The sequence below is a fragment of the Pristiophorus japonicus genome, chromosome 4, assembly GCF_044704955.1.
Source record: "Pristiophorus japonicus isolate sPriJap1 chromosome 4, sPriJap1.hap1, whole genome shotgun sequence".
Lineage (NCBI taxonomy): Eukaryota > Metazoa > Chordata > Chondrichthyes > Pristiophoridae > Pristiophorus > Pristiophorus japonicus.
In genome coordinates this window covers 276,912,210-276,932,850 of record NC_091980.1, presented here as the reverse complement: position 1 = coordinate 276,932,850, position 20,641 = coordinate 276,912,210, and the positions used below count along the sequence as shown (strand labels likewise).

Genomic DNA, 20,641 nt, shown 5'->3' with positions numbered 1-20,641 from the left:
ATTTTGCTCCCCCTCCAAAATGCATATATTTATGGGGTTTTTTTCAGCACTTGAACACACACCACCTCATGATTCCCCAAATCAATCTCTCCCTCTTCCCCATCCTCTAGGCTACTTCTGTTCCCAGTCTCTCCCTATTTCACACATACACTTCCCCCTAGTTTCTCTCTGTCACAAAGTATACAAGAGTAGGGATCATGGGTATCAAGTATATTGCATTCATTCTCCACTTGCACATAGGATATCACCATCTCTGGCCAACCTATCCCAACTCCACCTAATCCCCTCCCCACATTGTATGGCAGATTCAGACCTTTTCAAATGCTCTATCTACATAAGAACATGAGAAATAGGAACTGGAGTAGGCCATACGGCCCCTCGAGCCTGCTCTACCATTCAATAGGATCATGGCTGATCTGATCATGGACTCAGTTCCACTTCCCTGCCCGCTCCCCATAACCCCTTATCGTTTAAGAAACCATCTATTTCTGTCTTAAATTTATTCAATGTCCCAGCTTCCACAGCTCTCTGAGGCAGCGAATTCCATAGATTTACAACCCTACTCTCTGTCCATGTAAACCTCAATTGCTCCAGTTCCTCTGATTCACTCACAAGAATCATTATTGCGGAGGGCCTATCCTAGTATCCTTGATGTAAATTAATATAGTACATTTCCTTCACTGGCACAGAGGATCACCCTCCTGCAAATGTGAAGGCACTAGATAGTAAATATTTAAATAGAAAAAAGGTCCAAATAGAATCTGTTTCGATTGAGATGAGGCGGATTAGTAATATCGCTGGAGGTATATTATGGGCCACTGAGCAATGGAAACAAAATTGAGCGTGAAGTTCGCAGACCAATCAGACAATATTTGAATTATCCAAAAATAGACGTGGATAAGGAACTGGTTTGCAGTAAGAAAAGGAGATTTTTTTCAGTCAATATGTTGGTATTCCAACAGGAAGGAAGCATTACTTGACATAATTCTGGGTGATGAAGCGGAGCAAGTAAGTGACTTAAAAGTAGAAAACATTTGGGAAGTAATAACTGCAATATAATTAGGTCAATGCCAGAATAGAAAAAGAAAAAAGTCGAGCCCTTTACTCCAAGAATACAAATTATAATGGGATAAAAAGTGATATATTAAATGGAAGGAAATTAATTAACAGATACACATATCAAAAAAGAGAAATACTTAAAAGGGTTAAAATCAAGTATGTACTAATGAGGAAAAGAGGGAGTGAACTGAAGCCTGAGGTCCCATGTATGAATAGGGAAATTGGATCAAATTTGAAATTAAAAATAGAAGCACTTAGTACTTACAAGGAGGTAATGAAATATCTAGGACAATTACAAAAAATATAGGAAAGCTACAAAAAGGGAGATTAGAAAAGCTAAGATGGAGATTCAAAAGGCTAAAAGGAAGCATGACAGAAAATTAGCAAAAAACAAAGAGTCAATAAAGAAAGCTTTTCATAGTATGAGAATAGCCACGGTAGAGGTTGGGCAGAGTTGAAGGAAGCAAGCTTGCAGTGGAGATAGGGAATGGCAGAGATAATAAATAAGTACTTGCCTTGGTTTTCACAGAGGAGGGCGATATTGGGATTGTAGAACAGTCAGCACAGGATTTTTTTTTAAAGCCAAATGGTACAAAACAAATTATTCAAACTTAGGATCAATCAAATCACTCAACCCTGATGGTTTAAAACCAAGCAAATATAAGGAAGGATCAGTATAATATGAAAATTGTGCTAAAGATTTAGAAGTTGGCAAATGCAACTCCCTCTTTAAAAAGGAAGACCAAGTTAAGCCAGGAAATTAAAGGCAAGTTAGTCTGACTTCAGCTTTGATAAACTACTAGAGGCCAAAATTCACCCCCGCCGGAAACTGATCGCACCTATTGTTTTTGTAATGTTTTGGCCGCCGCAATGGATGCGGTGGCCCATCTTGCAAAATTTAGCTGCGTCGTTTTTTATTCGAGCAGGGGTTGATAATGGGGGCGCAAGTGGGGGCAGGAGCGGAGATACCGTCATAATGGGGGCGGAAATGGAGATACCGTCATAATGGGGTCGAAAGTGGAACCGGGATGGACTCTCCGCCGGTGTCAGTCATCAGCGCCGGGCTGGTGACATCATCGCGCTGGCGCATCAACGCGTCTCTCCCCTTCACTTAAAGCTTGCAGCTTTTCAAGTTAAGTCCACTGGGCCACCAGGGAGGGTTTTGGCTGGGCCAGCAGCCTGGCACCCAAGAAGGGGTGCCAGGCTGCCTGTTGGTGGCCCGGCCGAGCCTGGGGGGCATAATTCTCAGGCCGTCTAGCAGTTGGACGAAATAAGATGGCGGCTGCGGCAGTGCGCCCTCCCCTTTAATGGAGACTGCACCGCTATTTAACACAGTACACCAACAGAAAAAACTGTCGGGGCACCGAACGGCAGCCGGAAGATTTTCTCAGGTGAATTTTGCTTGCAGGGCGGGACATCAGTGGTGCGTGCTTTGATGATGCACTTAGGAGAGTTCGGCAGCAGCGGGGCGGAAGTGGGGGGTGCGGAGCGGATATGGTCACCGGCGGAAAAACCACGGGAGAATTTCGCGAGCGGTGGCTATTCGACTACAAATCGGCAGCCATTCAACACCGCCACGTTGCCGCCACTTTCCGGTGGTAACAGGCCTTATCGGGAGGCTGAATTTCGGTCCCTAGAGTCTATAACATAGGATGACATTCATCATCATAGGCATTCCCTTGCTTCCACTCTAAAAGTGAGTTCTTAGGTGACTGAACAGTCCAATACGGGAAATATAGTCCCTTTCACAGGTGGGACAGACAGTCGTTAAAGGAAAGAGGGGTGGGACATTATGACATTATGTCATAAGGTCATTATGGCAGGATGACATTACTGAGCACTTGGCAAATCTTAGGAGCAGGAGCAGCCCATTCGAGCCTGTTCTGCCATTCAATCAGATCATGGCTGATCTGTACCTCAACTCCATTTACCCATCTTTGTTCCATATCACTTGGTACCCTTGCCTAACAAAAGTCCATCTATCTCAGTCTTGAAACTATCAATAGACTCAGCATTCACAGCCTTTTTTGGGGGTAGGGGGAGAATTCCACATTTCCACTACCCTTTTGGTGAAAACGTGTTTACTGATTTCACTCCTGAATGACCTAGCTCCAATTTTAAAATGATGCCCTCTAGCTCTGGATTCTCCCACCAGAGGAAATAGTATCTCTGTATCTACCCTATTGAATCGCTTAATCATTTTAAATATCTTGATTAGATTACTCCCTTAACCTTCTAAACTCAAATGAATACAAACTGAGTTTATGCAGCATGTCCTCATAAAATAACCCTGTAAGCCCTGCTATCATTCTGGTAAATCAGTGCAGCCCTAGCAAAGAGATTTTGGAGTCCAAGTACACAAATCTTTTAAAGCAAGTAGCAGGTACAAAAAACAATCAAAAAGGCAAATGGAATGTTGGCCTTAATCTCAAGGGCGCTGGGTTACAAAGGGGAGAAAGTTATGCTTCAGTTATAAAGGGCCCAAGTTTCGGGCCGCGCCGACCTGGACGCCCGTTTTTCGCGCCACAAAGTGCGCCTAAAAAAAAAACTTACAGATTCTCCGGCTCCCTGCTGGTCCTCTAGAGTCGGGCGCGGCGCAGCACGAGCTGTGGGGGCCGGAGCTAGGTCCCTGCGCTGATAACAGTGCCGGGACCTCTGCACATGCTCTGCAGTAGCTCCAGGCGCCCAAAACTGTGTGGGAGGGGCCCGAAGCACGCAGTCCCTAGCCCTGGCCGAATGGCCTCACTGGGGCTGCGTGCATAAGGCTGCCTCCCACGCCCAGCTCCTGCCCGACCCGACTCCCGCGCCCCCCCCCCCCCCCGCCGCCCCTGGACCCAGACCCGACCCCGACACCGACCCGACTCCCGCACCCCCCCACCCCCGGACCCGACCCGACCCCCCGGACTGGACCCGACCCACGCTCCCCCCCCCCTCCCACTGACCCAAACCGACCCGCGCTCCCTCCCTCCTCCCCCCCCGATCCGACCTCCCTCCGCCCCCCCGACCCGACCCACGCTCCCCCCCCCTCCCACCGACCCAAACCGACCCGCGCTCCCTCCCTCCTCCCCCCCCGATCCGACCTCCCTCCGCCCCCCCGACCCGACCCACGCTCCCTCCTTCCTCCGCCCCCCCGACCCGACCCGCGCTCCCCCCGACCCGACCCGCGCTCCCGACCCGACCCAACGCCACCTACCTGTAAATCTGGTGCTGGGGACGGGCCCTGCCCGAAGTCTTGGGCCCGGCCCGTTCAGCCTCCGTCCCCCTTCCCCCCGCTTCTCCTTTCCCCCCCTTCTCCTTTCCCCCCCCCCCGCCTTCTCCTTTCCTTCCCCCCCTTCTCTTTCCCCTTCTCCTCGCCCCCCCCCCCCTTCTCCCCCATCCCTTCCTCCCCCCTCTCTCCCTCTACTCCCCTCGCTGTCAGAAACAAACTGACAGACAGAGAGTGAGAGACACACACAGACAGACAGAGAGATAGAGACACTGACAGAGACACACTGATGGGGGGGGGTGGGGAGGGGGGCATCCCAGCACGCTGTTGGAGGGCTCCCGGTGCTGCAGTCGGTAAGTAGAAAATGTTTTATTTATTGATTTAAAAAAAACATTATTTCTTATTAATTTTTATTGATTGATTTATTGGTTAATTTATTGATGTTTTTATCATTTATTATTGATGATGGCTCTTTATTTGTAAAACTGAAGTGTTTAATGTTTGTAAACTTCCCTTTAAACCCCCCCCCCCCTCCCACCCCCATTCCCTACGCCTGATTTGTAACCCAAGCCTGATTTTCTGAAGTGTAGACAAGGTTTTTTTCGAGCGTACAAAAATCTTCACTTACTCCATTCTAAGTTAGTTTGGAGTAAGTTTTCACTGCCGAAACTTTGAAAACAGGCGTAAGTGGCCGGACACGCCCCCTTTTGAAAAAAAAATTCTGTTCCAAAGTGAAATTGTTCCAACTGACTAGAACTAGAGCAAACTAAATGCCGAGAATTTGAATTTCTAAGATACTCCGTTCTACACCAGTTACTCCAAAAAATCAGGAGCAACTGAGGCTGAAAGTTGGGCCCATAGAGCCTTAGTCAAACCCCATCTGGAGTGCTGCATTCAATTTTGAGAACTGCAGCAAAGGAAGACTACATTGGCCTTGGCGGGCGTGCAGTGCAGATTCACCAGAATGATACTGGGACTTAGAGAGTTAAATTATGAGAACAGGTTGCATAAACTTGGCTATTTTCCTATGTACCCTTCTAAGGCCAATATATCTTTCCCGAGGCTGTTACGCAGGAACATAGAAATGTACAAATCTGGAAAATGTGTTGTAGTTCCTTCAGTGTTAGAGTATACGTGAACAAGGACAACAGGAAACAGCCGAGCAAGTCTTTAAAAATTAGGACGTAACATAGAAACATAGAAAATAGGTGCAGGAGTAGGCCATTCGGCCTTGCGTGCCTGCACCACCATTCAATAGGATTATGGCTGATCATTCACCTCAGTACCCCTTTTCTGCTTTCTCTCCATACCCCTTGATCCCTTTAGCCGTAAGGGCCATATCTAACTCCCTCTTGAATATATCCAATGAACTGGCATCAACAACTCTCTGCGGTAGAGAATTCCACAGGTTAACAACTCTCTGAGTGAAGAAGTTTCTCCTCATCTCAGTCCTAAATGGCTTAGCCCTTATCCTTAGACTGTATCCCCTGGTACTGGACTTCCCAACATCGGGAACATTCTTCCCGCATCTAACCTATCCAGTTCCGTCAGAATTTTTATATGTTTCTATCAGATTCCTGCTCATCCTTCTAAACTCCAGTGAATACAGGCCCAGTCGATCCAGTCTCTCCTCATATGTCAGTCCTGCCATCCTGGGAATCAGTCTGGTGAACCTTCATTGCATTCCCTCAATAGCAAGAACATCCTTCCTCAGATTAGGAGACCAAAACTGAACACAATATTCCAGGTGAGGCCTGACCAAGGCCCTGTACAACTGCAGTAAGACCTCCCTGCTCCTATACTCAAATCCCCTAGCTATGAAGGCCAACATACCATTTGCCGCCTTCACCGCCTGCTGTACCTGCATGCCAACTTTCAATGACTGATGTACCATGACACCCAGGTCTTGTTGCACCTCCCCTTTTCCTAATCTGCCGCCATTCAGATAATATTCTGCCTTTGTGTTTTTGCCCCCAAAGTGGATAACCTCACATTTATCTGCCATGCATTTGCCCACTCACCTAACCTGTCCAAGTCACCCTGCAGCCTCTTAGCGTCCTCGTCACAGCTCCCACCGCCACACAGCTTAGTGTCATCTGCAAACTTGGAGATATTACACTCAATTCCTTCATCTAAATCATTAATGTATATTGTAAAGAGCTGGGGTCCCAGCACTGAGCCTTGCGGCATCCCACTAGTCACTACCTGCCATTCTGAAAAGGACCCGTTTATCCCGATTCTCTGCTTCCTGTCTGCCAACCAGTTCTCTATCTACGTCAGTACATTACCCCCAATACCATGTGCTTTAATTTTGCGCACCAATCTCTTGTGTGGGACCTTGTCAAAAACCTTTTGAAAGTCCAAATACACCACATCCACTGGTTCTCCCTTGTCCACTCTACTAGTTACATCCTCAAAAAATTCTCAAAGATTTGTCAAGCATGATTTCCCTTTCATAAATCCATGCTGACTTGGGCCGATCCTGTCACTGCTTTCCAAATGCGCAGCTATTTCATCTTTAATAATTGATTCCAACATTTCCCCCACTACTGATGTCAGGCTAACCGGTCTATAATTACCCGTTTTCTCTCTCCCTCCTTTTTTAAAAAGTGGTGTTACATTAGCTACCCTCCAGTCCATAGGAACTGATCCAGAGTCGATAGACTGTTGGAAAATGATTACCAATGCATCCACTATTTCTGTGGCCACTTCCTTAAGTACTCTGGGATGCAGGCTATCAGGCCCCGGGGATTTATCGGCCTTCAATCCCATCAACTTCCCTAACACAATTTCCCGCCTAATAAGGATTTCCTTCAGTTCCTCCTTCAAAGGCATATAGGGAGAAATGGAGAGGAGAATGCAAAAGCCCTACATTTAGCTATGTATAATATCTTAAAAGTACTGTTTGAGCTCAAAATTAAAAAATGAAAAAAAAAAGTATCACATTTACCTGAGAGACCATGACAGAGCTTTCCCAGTTGGTGTGACAATGGTGCAAGGATAGTCTCATCTGCTTTGAATGATTTCTCACAGAACATCATTACCAAGGGAAATATAATTTGCGTACGATCATCTGACAAGACAATTAGAGATTAATGTATTACTGAGATAACAAAAGAACAAATGGAAAATAAGTACTCCTATACAACAACTGCACCAACCTCAAAAAAGTTAATTGATCATATAGATGTTAAAGGATAAATTAATGCTTTAAACCTCCAAATTGAATTGTTTTGCTATAGTGTTAATGATGTACTTTTAAAGAATAAAAAAGTCAGTTATTCTATTTTATGATGACGCTGTCAAAGTATCATTATACAGCTTGCTTGCACATTACGCAATGCCATCCTTTTCTTGATTACTCCTCTCTGAAATGCTTTGGGGACTTTTCCTACATTAAAGGTGCTATATAAATGCAAGTTGTTGTTGTTGATGTACAAAATATTGGAAGGCATCAATGCTCTGTGGTGTAAACTGATAAATGGAGTCTCATGCAGAAATCTATCACTTTTGCAATTATGGGTATATGCCATGAAGGGTTGTTACAGAAAAAGGTCAAAAGTAGTCAGTGTTCATTGTGTGCTTATGTTATCCAAAATTCATGCTAATTCAAATATCAAACCTATCAGGGAATCTGTGTGCAAATATCTCCTGACTGAGGTCAATATTAGATAGAAGTAGGCTCAATTAAGTTTAGTTATCTTCAGTCCTGTCAATACAAGTACAATCCCAAACGCAGCACTATCTAGCACTAATTTTAGTTCATGTTGATGATTCTTACTGGCTTTGTTAATGGATATAGTCCTTTTGCATTCTTTGAATGTGCTTATCCTTCATAAAACTTAGAATAGGTAATTTTTCCACTCTGTCTCAGGAGTTCTATAGTCTCAGAGATAATGTCAAATTTGTACGATCTTCCCTACTCCAAATTGTTTAAAAGTTTATTGACTTTCCATTCACAGTGGAGTAGAACCCAGAATGGCATACTAAATTAACTAGTGTTGCAAATAAGAGCTAGAATGTCTAATAACATATTGCTGTAAAGTGATTCAGTCACCATAAATTCAGCATTGCAATTTGGTGCTGTTTGCCTTTGAAGTCAAATATTTTCTGAATGTCAAGCATGTACCCACTACTGAAGGTAGAAGACATTCATTGCTTCTGAAAGTTAACACCTTCTACACTTCTGTTGCTCTCATCAGTGGATGGTCCTAAGAGGAAGCATCATTTAACTATCATTCTAGGACAACGGATCTGACTTGCGAGGAATAGTGAGAGGTCAACAGATGTCAAGCTCTAATAAGTCCAAGACTGGGATCTTAAGGAGTGCAGCCAACATTGTTTTGCTTATCTGAGGAATCTTCAGGAACCAAAATTACAAAGAGAACATCTAATGCATCACTCCCTTCCTGAGGAATACAAAATTGAAGACCATTTTCAGGCTAATATTCTGCAACACGGTCAGCAAAGACGACAATAAAGAATTATGTTCTGTTTGTTGATGCTCGTTAAAATCACAGGAATGTTACAATTCTAAGGATGAATTAACTAGCTGAAAATTGTATTCTAAAAAACTAGGGAAACATTTTCATTTCGGATTGGAGTTGAATAACTCTGAGAGGGGTGATTCATCATCAAAGTATAGGGCAATAAAGAGATTGTTAAATTGACCATGGTTAGGGCTTTTGCTGACTTGACCCAACATACGTTCGAATCGAGGGACAGTATGGAAAATGAAAGACATGTTAAGAATTTCAGGTTCAAAGGAAGCAGATATTGGGGTTCTCTGAGAAGAAACTACAGCATCTACGAATGTTGATATCAAGTCAAAAGAGGTTGTCCTATTAATGGCCAACTCTCTGTAAAGTACTTGCAATTTTGGTACGTTGGTCTTATGTTTATGCTAAAACATCTGATGCTGAGGATTGTGATTATTTTGGAATAAACTATTCCAGTTAAACTTACTGCCAGCCTGAACTTGGCCTTTTCAGATGCTTAAAAAAAAAATCAAAATCTAAGGAGCAAAGCTTCTGTTGGTTTAAACTAAAAAATGTCAAAAATACAAGCTTTAGGTTTACTCGCCTCATATGATCTGCTCTCTGGCTTCATATAGTAGTGACATGACTACTTTCAAACTATCGTGCAAGAACACCCTTAAATTGAACAAAAACAATGATTTTGAACTCAGGATGCTTTTTATATTTAACAATATGAGGATTTTTTTTCTTCCTACTACATGTTAGTTTTCAGTTCTGAATCACCTGGACTGAAGCAAGCATATTCTCCATTTGTAAAAGTATGAGTTCATGCATGCAAATTTGTCTGGATTGAAAGCTCTTTTGAGATACTAAATGACCCAAATTAAACAAATGTCTCTAAACTCCGAGTTGGTCAAGACCATATCAATTCTGAGACCCCAAAGCAACCAAGATTTCTGAGGCTCACGATACTAAACAAGCACACAAGTGAGTTATCTCCCTTGTCCAACCACTCCTGAGTTGTCAACTCAGACCCCTGCCAAGTGTTTTTCCCCCTATTTACTTCGCCCAGTGTGTGAACCTATTGCAAGTGATCTCTCTCGCACACACACATATACACACTTCTTTGACTGAATCACAATCCATTAGGACATCGAGTCCACTCATTAGGTGGCAAACATGTTGGGAACCAAATGAACATTCGTTTGTACTATACATAAACTTGGGCATCACAATATAAAAGGCAAAATAAGTTAGTACAAAAGCAAAATACTGCGGATGATGGGAATCTGAAATAAAAACAGAAAATGCTGGAAATACTCAGCAGGTCAGGTAGCATCTGTGGAGAGAGAAACAGAGTTAACGTTTCAGGTCGATGACCTTTCATCAGATGACCCTGAAACGTTAACTCTGTTTCTCTCTCCACAGATGTTGTCTGACTTGCTGAGTATTTCCAGTATGTTCTGTAAAATAAGTTAACAGTTCATTATAAAGCGGAGCATTTTTAATCATGCAGTTTCAGGTCTGACCAGGATGCTGATTCTGCAATTTGTTTTGCCATGTTGTTTACTTTGTCACAGTTACCTTGGGAAGGTGCATTTTTAATGGTTTCTTTAGTTACATGTATATTGGTAATTTTAGAATGTATAAAATTGTGCAAGTGGAATAGCACGTAATATTGGTGGACCTCATAACATTCATTTGAACAATATTTTTAAACAGAAAATTGCCTCACATCTTATAATCAAATAAGATAATAAAGCAATTCCATAAAATTGTATCCAATGGGCAATCTCATAAGGCTGTATTTTAGAACCCGTAGTATAATTTGAAATTTCACTTGAAATCTATCAATATTAGGTCAAAATGTTCCTTGTATTACCTCCAAAATCCAACATTTAGAATTTACTACGTACCTGAATTCACTTCAAACACACGTCATTGCCTCTACATTAACTTACCACTGTCAAACATCACAAGCAGATTAACAATGGTGTCAAATGCAGCAATGCGTACACTGCTCCCTTCATCCCGAGCCAACTCCACTAACTCAGGAAGTATTGCATTTTTTGTCTGCTCAACCCTGTATAATGAAAATAAAGACAATTTGTATGAAAATATCAAAGAAAAAGCTCACTGATGTAGAATGCCAAACCTACATATTTGATTAATAGTCTTCTGACAATTCCTATCAAAGTAACCTGAATGTAACTCATAGTAATTACCTGGAGATTAATAATTTTAAATAGGGAAATCAGGGTGGAATAAAACCTAAAGCATAAGCCCAAGAAAGTTTATAGAGTATCAAGCATGGATGACAGCTAAATCTTACTCTAAATCCAAAATGCCCAGAGAATTAGTCCCACATTTTAGGAAGGGGTATGCAACCTTATGTTAGTGATGTGTGTATTTAATTGTGAGTTATCTAAGATTACAGAATATTCCAAGAAGCCCCTGTAAGAATCAGAATTTTAAAATGTTCCTGTTTCCTTAATTGTGTAACCTTCAAAGCAAAATTTAAACCAGAAGTCAAAATTAACCCAATCACCCCTAACATTACATTTGAATGACATCAAGATTGGATTATTGTAATTCCAGCAATATATTACATTGCAGCTGAAGAATTAATTTAATTATAATTTAGTCTATACATTGTATGGATTTATAAAAAAATGTCATTAGCACTGTAAAATAAACCCATAACAATAAAGTCAAAATTAGTAGGCATTGTTTTTTTTATACAAAACTGAAAATGCAACCCACAAACATAAATCATGATTCATATCTAAATATTAAAGAAACTATACATTTAAAAAAAGTACACCACACAACTTTTTAAAAATTCTTATATTATGTAATCTGAAGAAGAAAAGGCTGTCCACATTAAATGCAATAGTGCACACACCAAATTTCACCTTGATCTGTTCTACTTTGTGAAGAGTCGAGACATAACGGCCCTGCTTTATATAACCGTAATGCTATGTTCATGACTATCTCCTCCTTCTGATATTTTCCGTCATGTAACCTGGCCTAGAGTTCATTAAATCTCAGAATCATAGGAGTTTACAAAACGGAAGGAGGCCAGTTAAGCCCATTATGTATGCGCCAGCCGACAAAAAGCTATCCAGTTTAATCCCACTTTCCAGCTCTTGGTCCGTAGCCCTGCAGGTTACGGCAATTCAAGTGCACATCCAAGTACTTTTCAAATGTGGAGAGAGAGGGTTTCTGCCTCTACCACCCTTTCAGCCAATGAGTTCCAGAACCCTGCCAAACTCTGGGTGAAAATATTTCCCCTCAAATCCCCTCTAAACGTCCTACCAATTACTTTAAATCTATGCCACCTGGTTGTTGATACCTCTGCTAAGGAAAATAGGTCCTTCATATCCACTCTATCTAGGCCCCTCATAATTTTATAAACCTCAATAAGGTTTTCCCTCAGCCTCCTCTATTCCAAAGAAAACAAATCCAGCCTGTCCAATCATTCCTCATAGCTAAAATTCTCCAGTTCAGGCAATAACCTTGTAAATCTCCTCTGTACTCTCTCTAGTGCAATCACATCTTTCCTGTAATGTGGTGACTTTAGCTGTGGCCTAACTAATATTTTATACAGTTCAAAGCATAACCCCCTTGCTCTTATATTCTATGCCTCGGCTAATAAAGGCAAGTATTTCATATGTCTTCTTAACCACCTAATCTACCTGGCCTGTTACCTTCAGAGATCTGTGGACCTGCACTCCAAGGTCCCTTTGTTCCTTTACACTTCTCAGTGTCCTACCATTTAATGTATATTCCCTTGCCTTGTTAGCTCTCCCCAAATGCAATTCCTCACATTTCACAGGATTGAATTCCATTTGCCACTGTTCTGCCCACATGACCAGTACACATTGATATCTTCCTTCAGTTTACAGCTTTCTTCTTCATCATCAACCACACAGCCAACTTTTGTATCATCTGCAAACTTCTTAATCATACCCCCTACAGTTATGTCAAAATCACTGATATGTACAGAACCACAAAAAGCAAGGGACCTTGTACTGAACACTGCAGAACCACGCTGAAAACAGTCTTCCAGTCACAAAAACACGCATCAACCATTACTCTTTGCTTCCTGCCTCTGAGCCAATTTTGGATCCAATTTGCCACTTTGCCCTGGATCCCATGCGCTTTTACTTTCATGACCAGTCTGATACGTGGGACTTTATCAAAAGTCTTGCTAAAATCCATAACACTACATCAAATGCACTACCTTCATCGACTCTTCTGGTTAACTCCTCAAAATATTCAATCAAGTTAGTCAGACACAACCTTCCCTTAACAAATCCATTTTGACTGTCCTTGACTAATCTGTGTCTTTCCAAATGAAGATTTATCCTGTTCCTCAGAATTTTCATCAATAATTTCCCATCACCGAGGTTAGGCTAACTGGCCTGTAATTATTCAGTCTATTCCATTCTCCCTTTTTAAAAAAGGATATAACGTTAGCAGTCCTCCAGTACCACGCCCGTAGCCAGAGAGCATTTGAAAATGATGGTAAGAGCCTCTGCTATTTCCTCTTTTGTTTCTCTTAATAGCCTGGGATACATTTCTTCCGGGCCTGGGGAGTTATCCACTTTCAAAGCTGCTAAACCCCTTAATACTTCCTCTCTCGCTATGTTTATTTGATCTAATATTTCACACTCCTCCTCCCTGATTGCAATGTCTGCATCGCCCCTCTCTTTTGTAAAAACAGACGCAAAGTATTCATTAAGAACTATACCCACGACTTTCGTCTCTTAATGTATTTATAAAACATCTTGGGTTTTTCTTAATTTTACTTGCCAAGATTTTTTTCATACTCTCTCTTTGCTTTCCTAATTTCCTTTTTAATTCCACCCCTGCACTTCCTATACCCCTCTAGGCCTTTGCAATATTGAGCCCTCGGTATCTGTCATAAGCCTCCCTTTTTTTTCTTTATCCTACCCTGTATGCCCCATGACATCCAGGTGGTTCTAGATTTGTTAGTCTCACCCTTTTTCTTGCTCTGTACCCTCAGGATCTCCTCCTTGAATGCCTCCCACTGCTCTGACACTGATTTACCTTTAAGTAGCTGTTTCCAGTCCACTTTAGCCAAATCATATCTCAGCTTAGTCAATTGGCTTTTCCCGAATTGAGAACTTATATTCCTGGTCTATCTTTCCCCTTTTCTAAAACCACCCTAAATCTAACTCAATTATGGTCACTAGCACCTAAATGCTCTCCCATTGATACCCCTTCCACCTGCCCAACTTTGTTCCCTAAAACTAAGTCCAGAACCGCCCCTCCCTTGTTGGGCTTGCTACATACTGGCTAAAAAAGTTCTCCTGAATGCATTTTAGGAATTCTACCCCCTCTATACCTTTCACACTAATTCTACCCCAGTTGTCTAGTCTGAACAATTATTTGCTCAGTTAAGTTCCTTCTTGCTCAAATAATTGCAGTATTTATGCTTTTAACTAGAGTATAGCATTGTTATTTCATTTAAAGAAAGATCTATACATAAGTTTGAAATGTAAGTTACTATAGTTACCCAATTCCTTGTGCTATGTATTCCAGCTGACGACACATACAAGAGCGAACTTCATATTCTACATCCTGGCAAAGTGATTTCACTAGAGGCAGAATATCTCGTTTTATTCTGCAGAGACAATACAGCTCTTTATTTACATTTTTGCCTATTTCCTAATATATTTAAAATACACACACATAACTGCAGTATGCTCCTGCCTTACAACACATTAAGGAATTGAGAAAACATTGGCAAATAGGTGATTGGACCTGGAGCAACTCATCAATATTGTCCCAATCCCAAGATACATTATTGCCTTGCAACATATTCCAATTTGGTAACGCGTGGTGCGTGGTGGCGGGTGTGGGTGCGTTGCGGGTGTGGGGGCGTTGGTGTAGTGTGGGGTGGGTGGAGTGTGCTGTGGAGTGAGGTGTGCTGTGGGGGGATGGTGTATATGTGATGGGATGGGAGGGATGGTGTGTGTGTGATGTGCGTGCGTGTTTATTTGCTGGCTAAGCTGTCATAACAGACAACAGATGGCCAAGTCCTGTGATCAATTCACTTAATTTAACAAGCAGCAGTTTACAAGCAGTGATATTGGGGTTTATCTTACTGCGGAGGAGACAGTCTTTAGTCAATGGAATGGATCACACCAGGGCTACAAGGATACACATGATTTGAGAAAAGAAAAGGCTATGACAGTCCATATAATCATGCTTGTTAACATTTTACAACAAAAAATTGTATTGATAGAGTGCCTTTAACATAGAACACTTTACAAAAGGAGAAAAAATAACTGAAAGGAATAAATAAATTGGCATCAAGCCATGACAGGAGAGTTGAAAGCTGGCCAAAAGCTTGGCTGAAAAGATGGATTTTGAGAGGTGGAAAGGTTTACAGAAGGTACCCCACTAATTAAGACCAAGGTGGCTAAAAGTTCTCCCATTAACAGTTGGGCAAAGGGAGAGGGAAGAGTACAAAGACCAAAGTTGGAGGACCAAAGGCTGGGGATGGAATATAAGGATGGAGGAGATTATAAAGATAGGTTGAGCGAGCCTGTGGAGACATTAAATGCAAGGTTTTGGGAGACAGGACAATGTAGGTCAGCAAGAATTGGGGAGGGTGGTTTTATCTGGAGCGGAGGATGAGAGCCCAGCAAAGCTGAACTTGGAGAATTCTAGATGTGATAAAAATGTGACTAAGGATTTCAGCAACAGTGGAGATAACAATGTAATGGAGGTGCAGGTAAGCTGTCTCGGTGATGAATAGGATTTGAAAGCTGTGAAGCTTAGCTCTGATTGAAAAGGATACCAAGATTTTGTATGGCTTGAGCAAGTTGCTGGGATGGAGGATGGAATCAGTAGCAAGGCTGCAGAGTCCATGACAGAGAGCCTGAAACAATGGTTTTGGTCTTTCTGATGTGCAGGGAGAGGACATTTTGACTCTACAATTTTATGTTGAACAGGCAGTCTGACAAAACAGGGGTGTTCAGAGGGAATAGTTGAGAAGGAGAACTGGGTGTCATCAGCACACATATTTTATATAGCAACAGTTCTTGGTCTCAAACTTGCAACCATGTAATAAGTGAAACAAGCACCACCACCTCTGCATGTTATGCAGTCAACCCGATTGCTATTTTTAAAAACAATGACATTCCCATCTTTATAATGTCTTGTTACTTTTAATGTTACAAACAGATACAAGTAAAACTCTCCATTTGTTGAAAGTTTTTTTCAGAAATTATTTTAAAACAAACTTTACTTTAGAATGTATCGTCTGCAGCAAGACAGCTGAATAAAATAATCAGCAACAATTCTTCACAAAAATAGAAATCATAAAGATTAGAAATAGAATACCACCAAGTAATATTTCCATACATTCTTGAAATCTACCAAAAATTTATAGAAAATAATTAGAGATCATATGATTAAAAATCATGTCAAAGCTGCAAAATATAGTAGAGTAAATAACTGCAATATAAACAAACGAAAGCAGAAGTGGCATATATCCATACAGCCCAGAGAAAATATAAAAATCTTGACTCAGTCAAAAAAAGATGAATGCAATCCTCAAAGGTTCAGTGAAATTACCGATGGTCAAAAAGTAATGAATGAGCCTACATGGCGGTTTTCTCATGAAAATGCTTCAGATAAAACTTCAGCAGCTTAACTGTCATCTGAACCCCCAAATGAAATGTTTGCACTTGGAAATAACTTTTTATATAAAGGTTAGATGTTGGGTAAATTATGGGAATAGGTTAATCTAGTTTTGGATCCATATTTTAAATTATTCTAGTAATCATGCTGGACACTGACAGCCTGTGTACTCTCAGTCATTGTGTGATACACTCACATTTAATAATTAATGAGACACTCCAGATTAGAAGTCATTTTCCTCTACATATCAATGGTTCCACAAAAGACGTTAATGGTATGTTAATTAGCTCCTCATAAACTAAGCAGAAGAGATAGCTATTTATGAAAGCGATTCAAGATTACAGGGATGAAATATTACATAGAGCACTAAATTTAGATCTGTTTGGATAGGTCACTTGTGAATTGAAATGAGCCAGTGTACAATACTGCAGATTGGAATGATCAATTCACAATGATCAATTATTCAGAGGTGAGAAGGAAATTTTAATTTTCTCTTAGAAAATACATTTGTGGTTATTCACTTGTTTTAGGAAATTAACTAAACTGACAAGAATCATGGTTTGCTGAAAGGAACAGATTCAAAGACCCAAATATTTTTCTGCTCCATATATGATGTTCTTATGTAATCACTGCAAGTTTATAGAATGAGAACAAAAGAAAATTAAGTGGTCAATTATACTGTAGATGATTAATATAGTGATTCATAATTGCTAAGCAATAAACATCAGACTTAGTGTACTCATGCAAGAATACAATATGGACACAAGCTGTATGAGAATAGCAACTATAATTGTTGTTTCTGCCAACATGCTGAAATGTTGTTTAGTACTTCTTGTACATCAGAGTAGTCATACAAGAAGGTATGTCAGATATCAGCATATAGTAGTATATTATGTTGCATACATATCAGATCTTTGTGCTTAGCAGGGAAGCATCAACAAAAACATTTCTTTCACTTACATATGAGATTCAAATTTCCTGGCAACTTTACCCAGAATCTTGCAGCTAGCTAAACGTGACTGGATTGTCTGTGATAATTGAGCTTTTGAAACCAGTGGAGACAAAATCTAAACAAAAGCAAAAAAGGTTACTATGGGAATTTAGTTCCTAACTAAGTTACTGCAGCTAGATTTAATACAGTTTCCAATTTAGTATATTTTACAATGATATGTATAGCTAAGTCTACAGTCAAGGCCTTTGAAATTCTACAATTACAGGAAACATTATGGAATTATAGGTCCTTTGCAGAATCATGCAATTCCTCCCTACACTCCTGAATTTGAGAAATTGCATTAAGGAGATCAAAATGGAGGTGATTCTTACTCATGCTTTTTAGCAAGCCTAAAACCCCTCTAAATAAATATTCCTTAAAATGATTTCACAAGGAGCATGAGTGAGAAATGTTAATTATTACAGATGAAAGATGGCATTGAAAAGTTAAACGACTTGTCATTATTCCAAATCAGTTCCCTAAAAATCAAATCTGACAAAGAAATTTGACCAAAATTGGCACAATGTTTTTCTTGTGCTGTGGCATGATAATGAATTAAAATTGTACCAAAGTATTCACTAAGTCTTTCCAAATGGAATACTAATGAATAATTCTTCATTAGCCTTTTGACACATGAATATTTTAGTCAAAGATTGAATAGTCTGCTAGACTAATTAAAATATGAACCATCATTCCTCGTTCCACTCAAGTGAGTATATAATACATCAGAATCTGTTTTAAAAGAACTAAAAATACTCAACATTTTTTTCATGCTCAACCATTTTATGTATTTCTATGTTCAGCCATTGTATTCATTTTTATTAGTTGAAAATTCTAGGGCATGTATTATGAATATCCCACCGAGACTGCTATTTGGTCTGAATTTTTAGTTACAAATGTTGATTCCGATTAAAGTTAAATCCCAACTGTCAACCATTTTATTCCCTAGCTGTTATAATTATAATGTTCAAATAGATATGTTGCCCCCATTTCCTCAACAGGTAATGATGTTCATTGGCTGAATCTCAGCCAGCCATTCTCTGATTTATCAATTCAAACTAGGTCATCACCCTGTGAGTAGTTTAAATGAAAATGAGTGCGATCCATGATTGAAAAAATTAGAAATGCAAACTTAAGATTCTTAATTTATAAGATATGCTTTTTTAATAGTGAATCCATCTAACAGGCATCAATATTTTTTTTTAAAGGTTCAATTTGCTTCACTGAAAACCTTTATTTTATTTATTCATTCGTGGGATGTGGGTGTCGCTGGCAAGGCCAGCATTTATTGCCCATCCCTAATTGCCCTTGAGAAGGTGGTGGTGAGCTGCCTTCTTGAGCAGCTGTTCTTTGTAGCGGTTTGGTACAACTGAGTGGCTTGTTAGGCCATTTCAGAGGGCAGTTAAGAGTCAATCACATTGTTGTGGTTCTGGAATCACATATAGGCTCAGACCAAGTAAGGACGGCAGATTTCCTTCCCTAAAGGACATTAGTGAACCAGATGGGTTTTTACGACAATCCGGTAGTTTCATGGTCACCATTACTGACACTAGCTTTTAAAAAAAATTCCAGATTTATTTAATTAATTGAATTTAAATTCCCCAGGTTGAATTTGAACTTGTGTCTCCAGATCATTAGTACAGGCCTCTGGATTACAAGTCCAGTAACATAACCACAATGCTATCGTTCTATTTGAAACAGAAAATTAGTTCAATTTTCAGCAATTCATAGTATAATATTAGTTGCATAATTTCCTGTATATGTGTAACAGAAAAATGTCTAAAATATAAACTGCTTCATACAATTTTAACTGAATAGTTAACTTGCTCTTGTCTGGGGATTGTTGAAATAACCAAAATATTGCAATATAATACACAGAATTAATTAAATGCAAACTTGGTAAAATTTCATTTTTTTTTAAAAAAAGTGTATTCACTAACAGGAATACTGCCAATAGATACAATTTTTTTTAGTACATTGGGCTGGATTTTCTGCTGCTGTCCGCCTCTGTTTTCGCCCCAGAGGGGCGGCAATAAGCTCTTCTGCGCGAGCGGCCAGCTTCCAGCTGGGGTTTTCAGGGCCGGTTTCAGTGGGACGCGGAGTATTACCGCCTGGAAGAGGCGAGCCGGTGGGCAACACCCCTGGTTGCGACACCGGCTCAATTTTTGACTCCCGCCCGACCCGTAGCGCCCCAGAGCACGCCCCGGTGGGAAAGCCTGTGAAAGCAGGCGTTCCAAGCTGCAGTGAGGCAGGTAATGCCGACCTTAGGTAAGTGTAATTGTTTTTTCTTTTTTGCGATTTATGTTGTGATGGTGCGGGCTATGTATTGGGAATGTTTTTGGTGGGGGTTTTTTTCAGGTTTTTCTTTCTCTCCAGACCTCAGAGTGCTCCCAGACCAGCTCTTTAGCTCAGGATCTTCAAATGCTTAGCCGACCTTGGGCCCTAAGAGAGGTGTGCAACACCTCCCTTACCGCTCCGACCCACACTCAGGGCCCAACTGACCAATTTTGCTGACTGAGGCGCAAACTTTTTCCAGGACCGTCCTGTCGTCATTAACGCCCCTAAATCCTAAAAGCCGAAAATCCAGTCCAATGTGCACAGTAATAGTTTAAAATTTGCAATTATATTTACTAAACAAGGCGACTCACTAAACACACTATCTTGCTTGGTGGTAGAGAAACTTTGAGAGACAATAATCCGGGACAAAATTAATTGGCATTTGGAAATGTGTGGGCTGATAAATGTAAATCAGCACGGATTTGTTAAAGGCAAATCATGTTTGACTAATGTGATTAAGTTTTCAGAGGAAGGAATGAAGAAAGTAGATGAGGGTAGGTTGGTTGATGTGTTTATGAACTTTCAAAAGGAATTTGACAATACCACATAATAGACTTGCTTGCAAAATTAAAGCTCATGGGATTAAAAGGACAGTGGCAGCGTGGATACTAAAAAGGCTAAGGGACAGAAAGCAGAGTTGTGATGAATGGTTGTTTTTCATGCTAGAGGGAAGTATACAGTGGTGTTCCCCAGGGATTAGGACCACTGTTCTTTTTGATATATATTAATGACCTCGATTTGGGTATACAGAGTATAATTTCAAAGTTTGCAGATGATACAAAACTCAGAAATATAGTAAACAATGAGGAGGATAGTAACAGACTTCAGGAGGACGTGGACAGATTGGTGAAATGGGCAGGTACATGGTCGATTAAATTTAATGCAGAGAAG

The 20,641-nt window shown here is 40.7% G+C and overlaps 1 protein-coding gene across 5 annotated transcripts in view; it reads right to left on the bottom strand.

Moving 5' to 3' along the window:
- ppp4r4 (protein phosphatase 4, regulatory subunit 4) overlaps positions 1 to 20,641 on the bottom strand; it is a 220,291-nt gene that overhangs the window by 73,388 nt on the left and 126,262 nt on the right. For all 5 annotated transcript variants that reach the window (XM_070879527.1, XM_070879522.1, XM_070879523.1 and 2 more), the window contains 4 exons: positions 17,383 to 17,489; positions 14,288 to 14,395; positions 10,704 to 10,825; positions 7,215 to 7,337 (listed from right to left, as the gene is read on the bottom strand). In XM_070879527.1, coding sequence (XP_070735628.1) covers positions 7,215 to 7,337; positions 10,704 to 10,825; positions 14,288 to 14,395; positions 17,383 to 17,489 — 460 coding nt within the window. The remainder of the gene's footprint in view (positions 1 to 7,214; positions 7,338 to 10,703; positions 10,826 to 14,287; positions 14,396 to 17,382; positions 17,490 to 20,641) is intronic.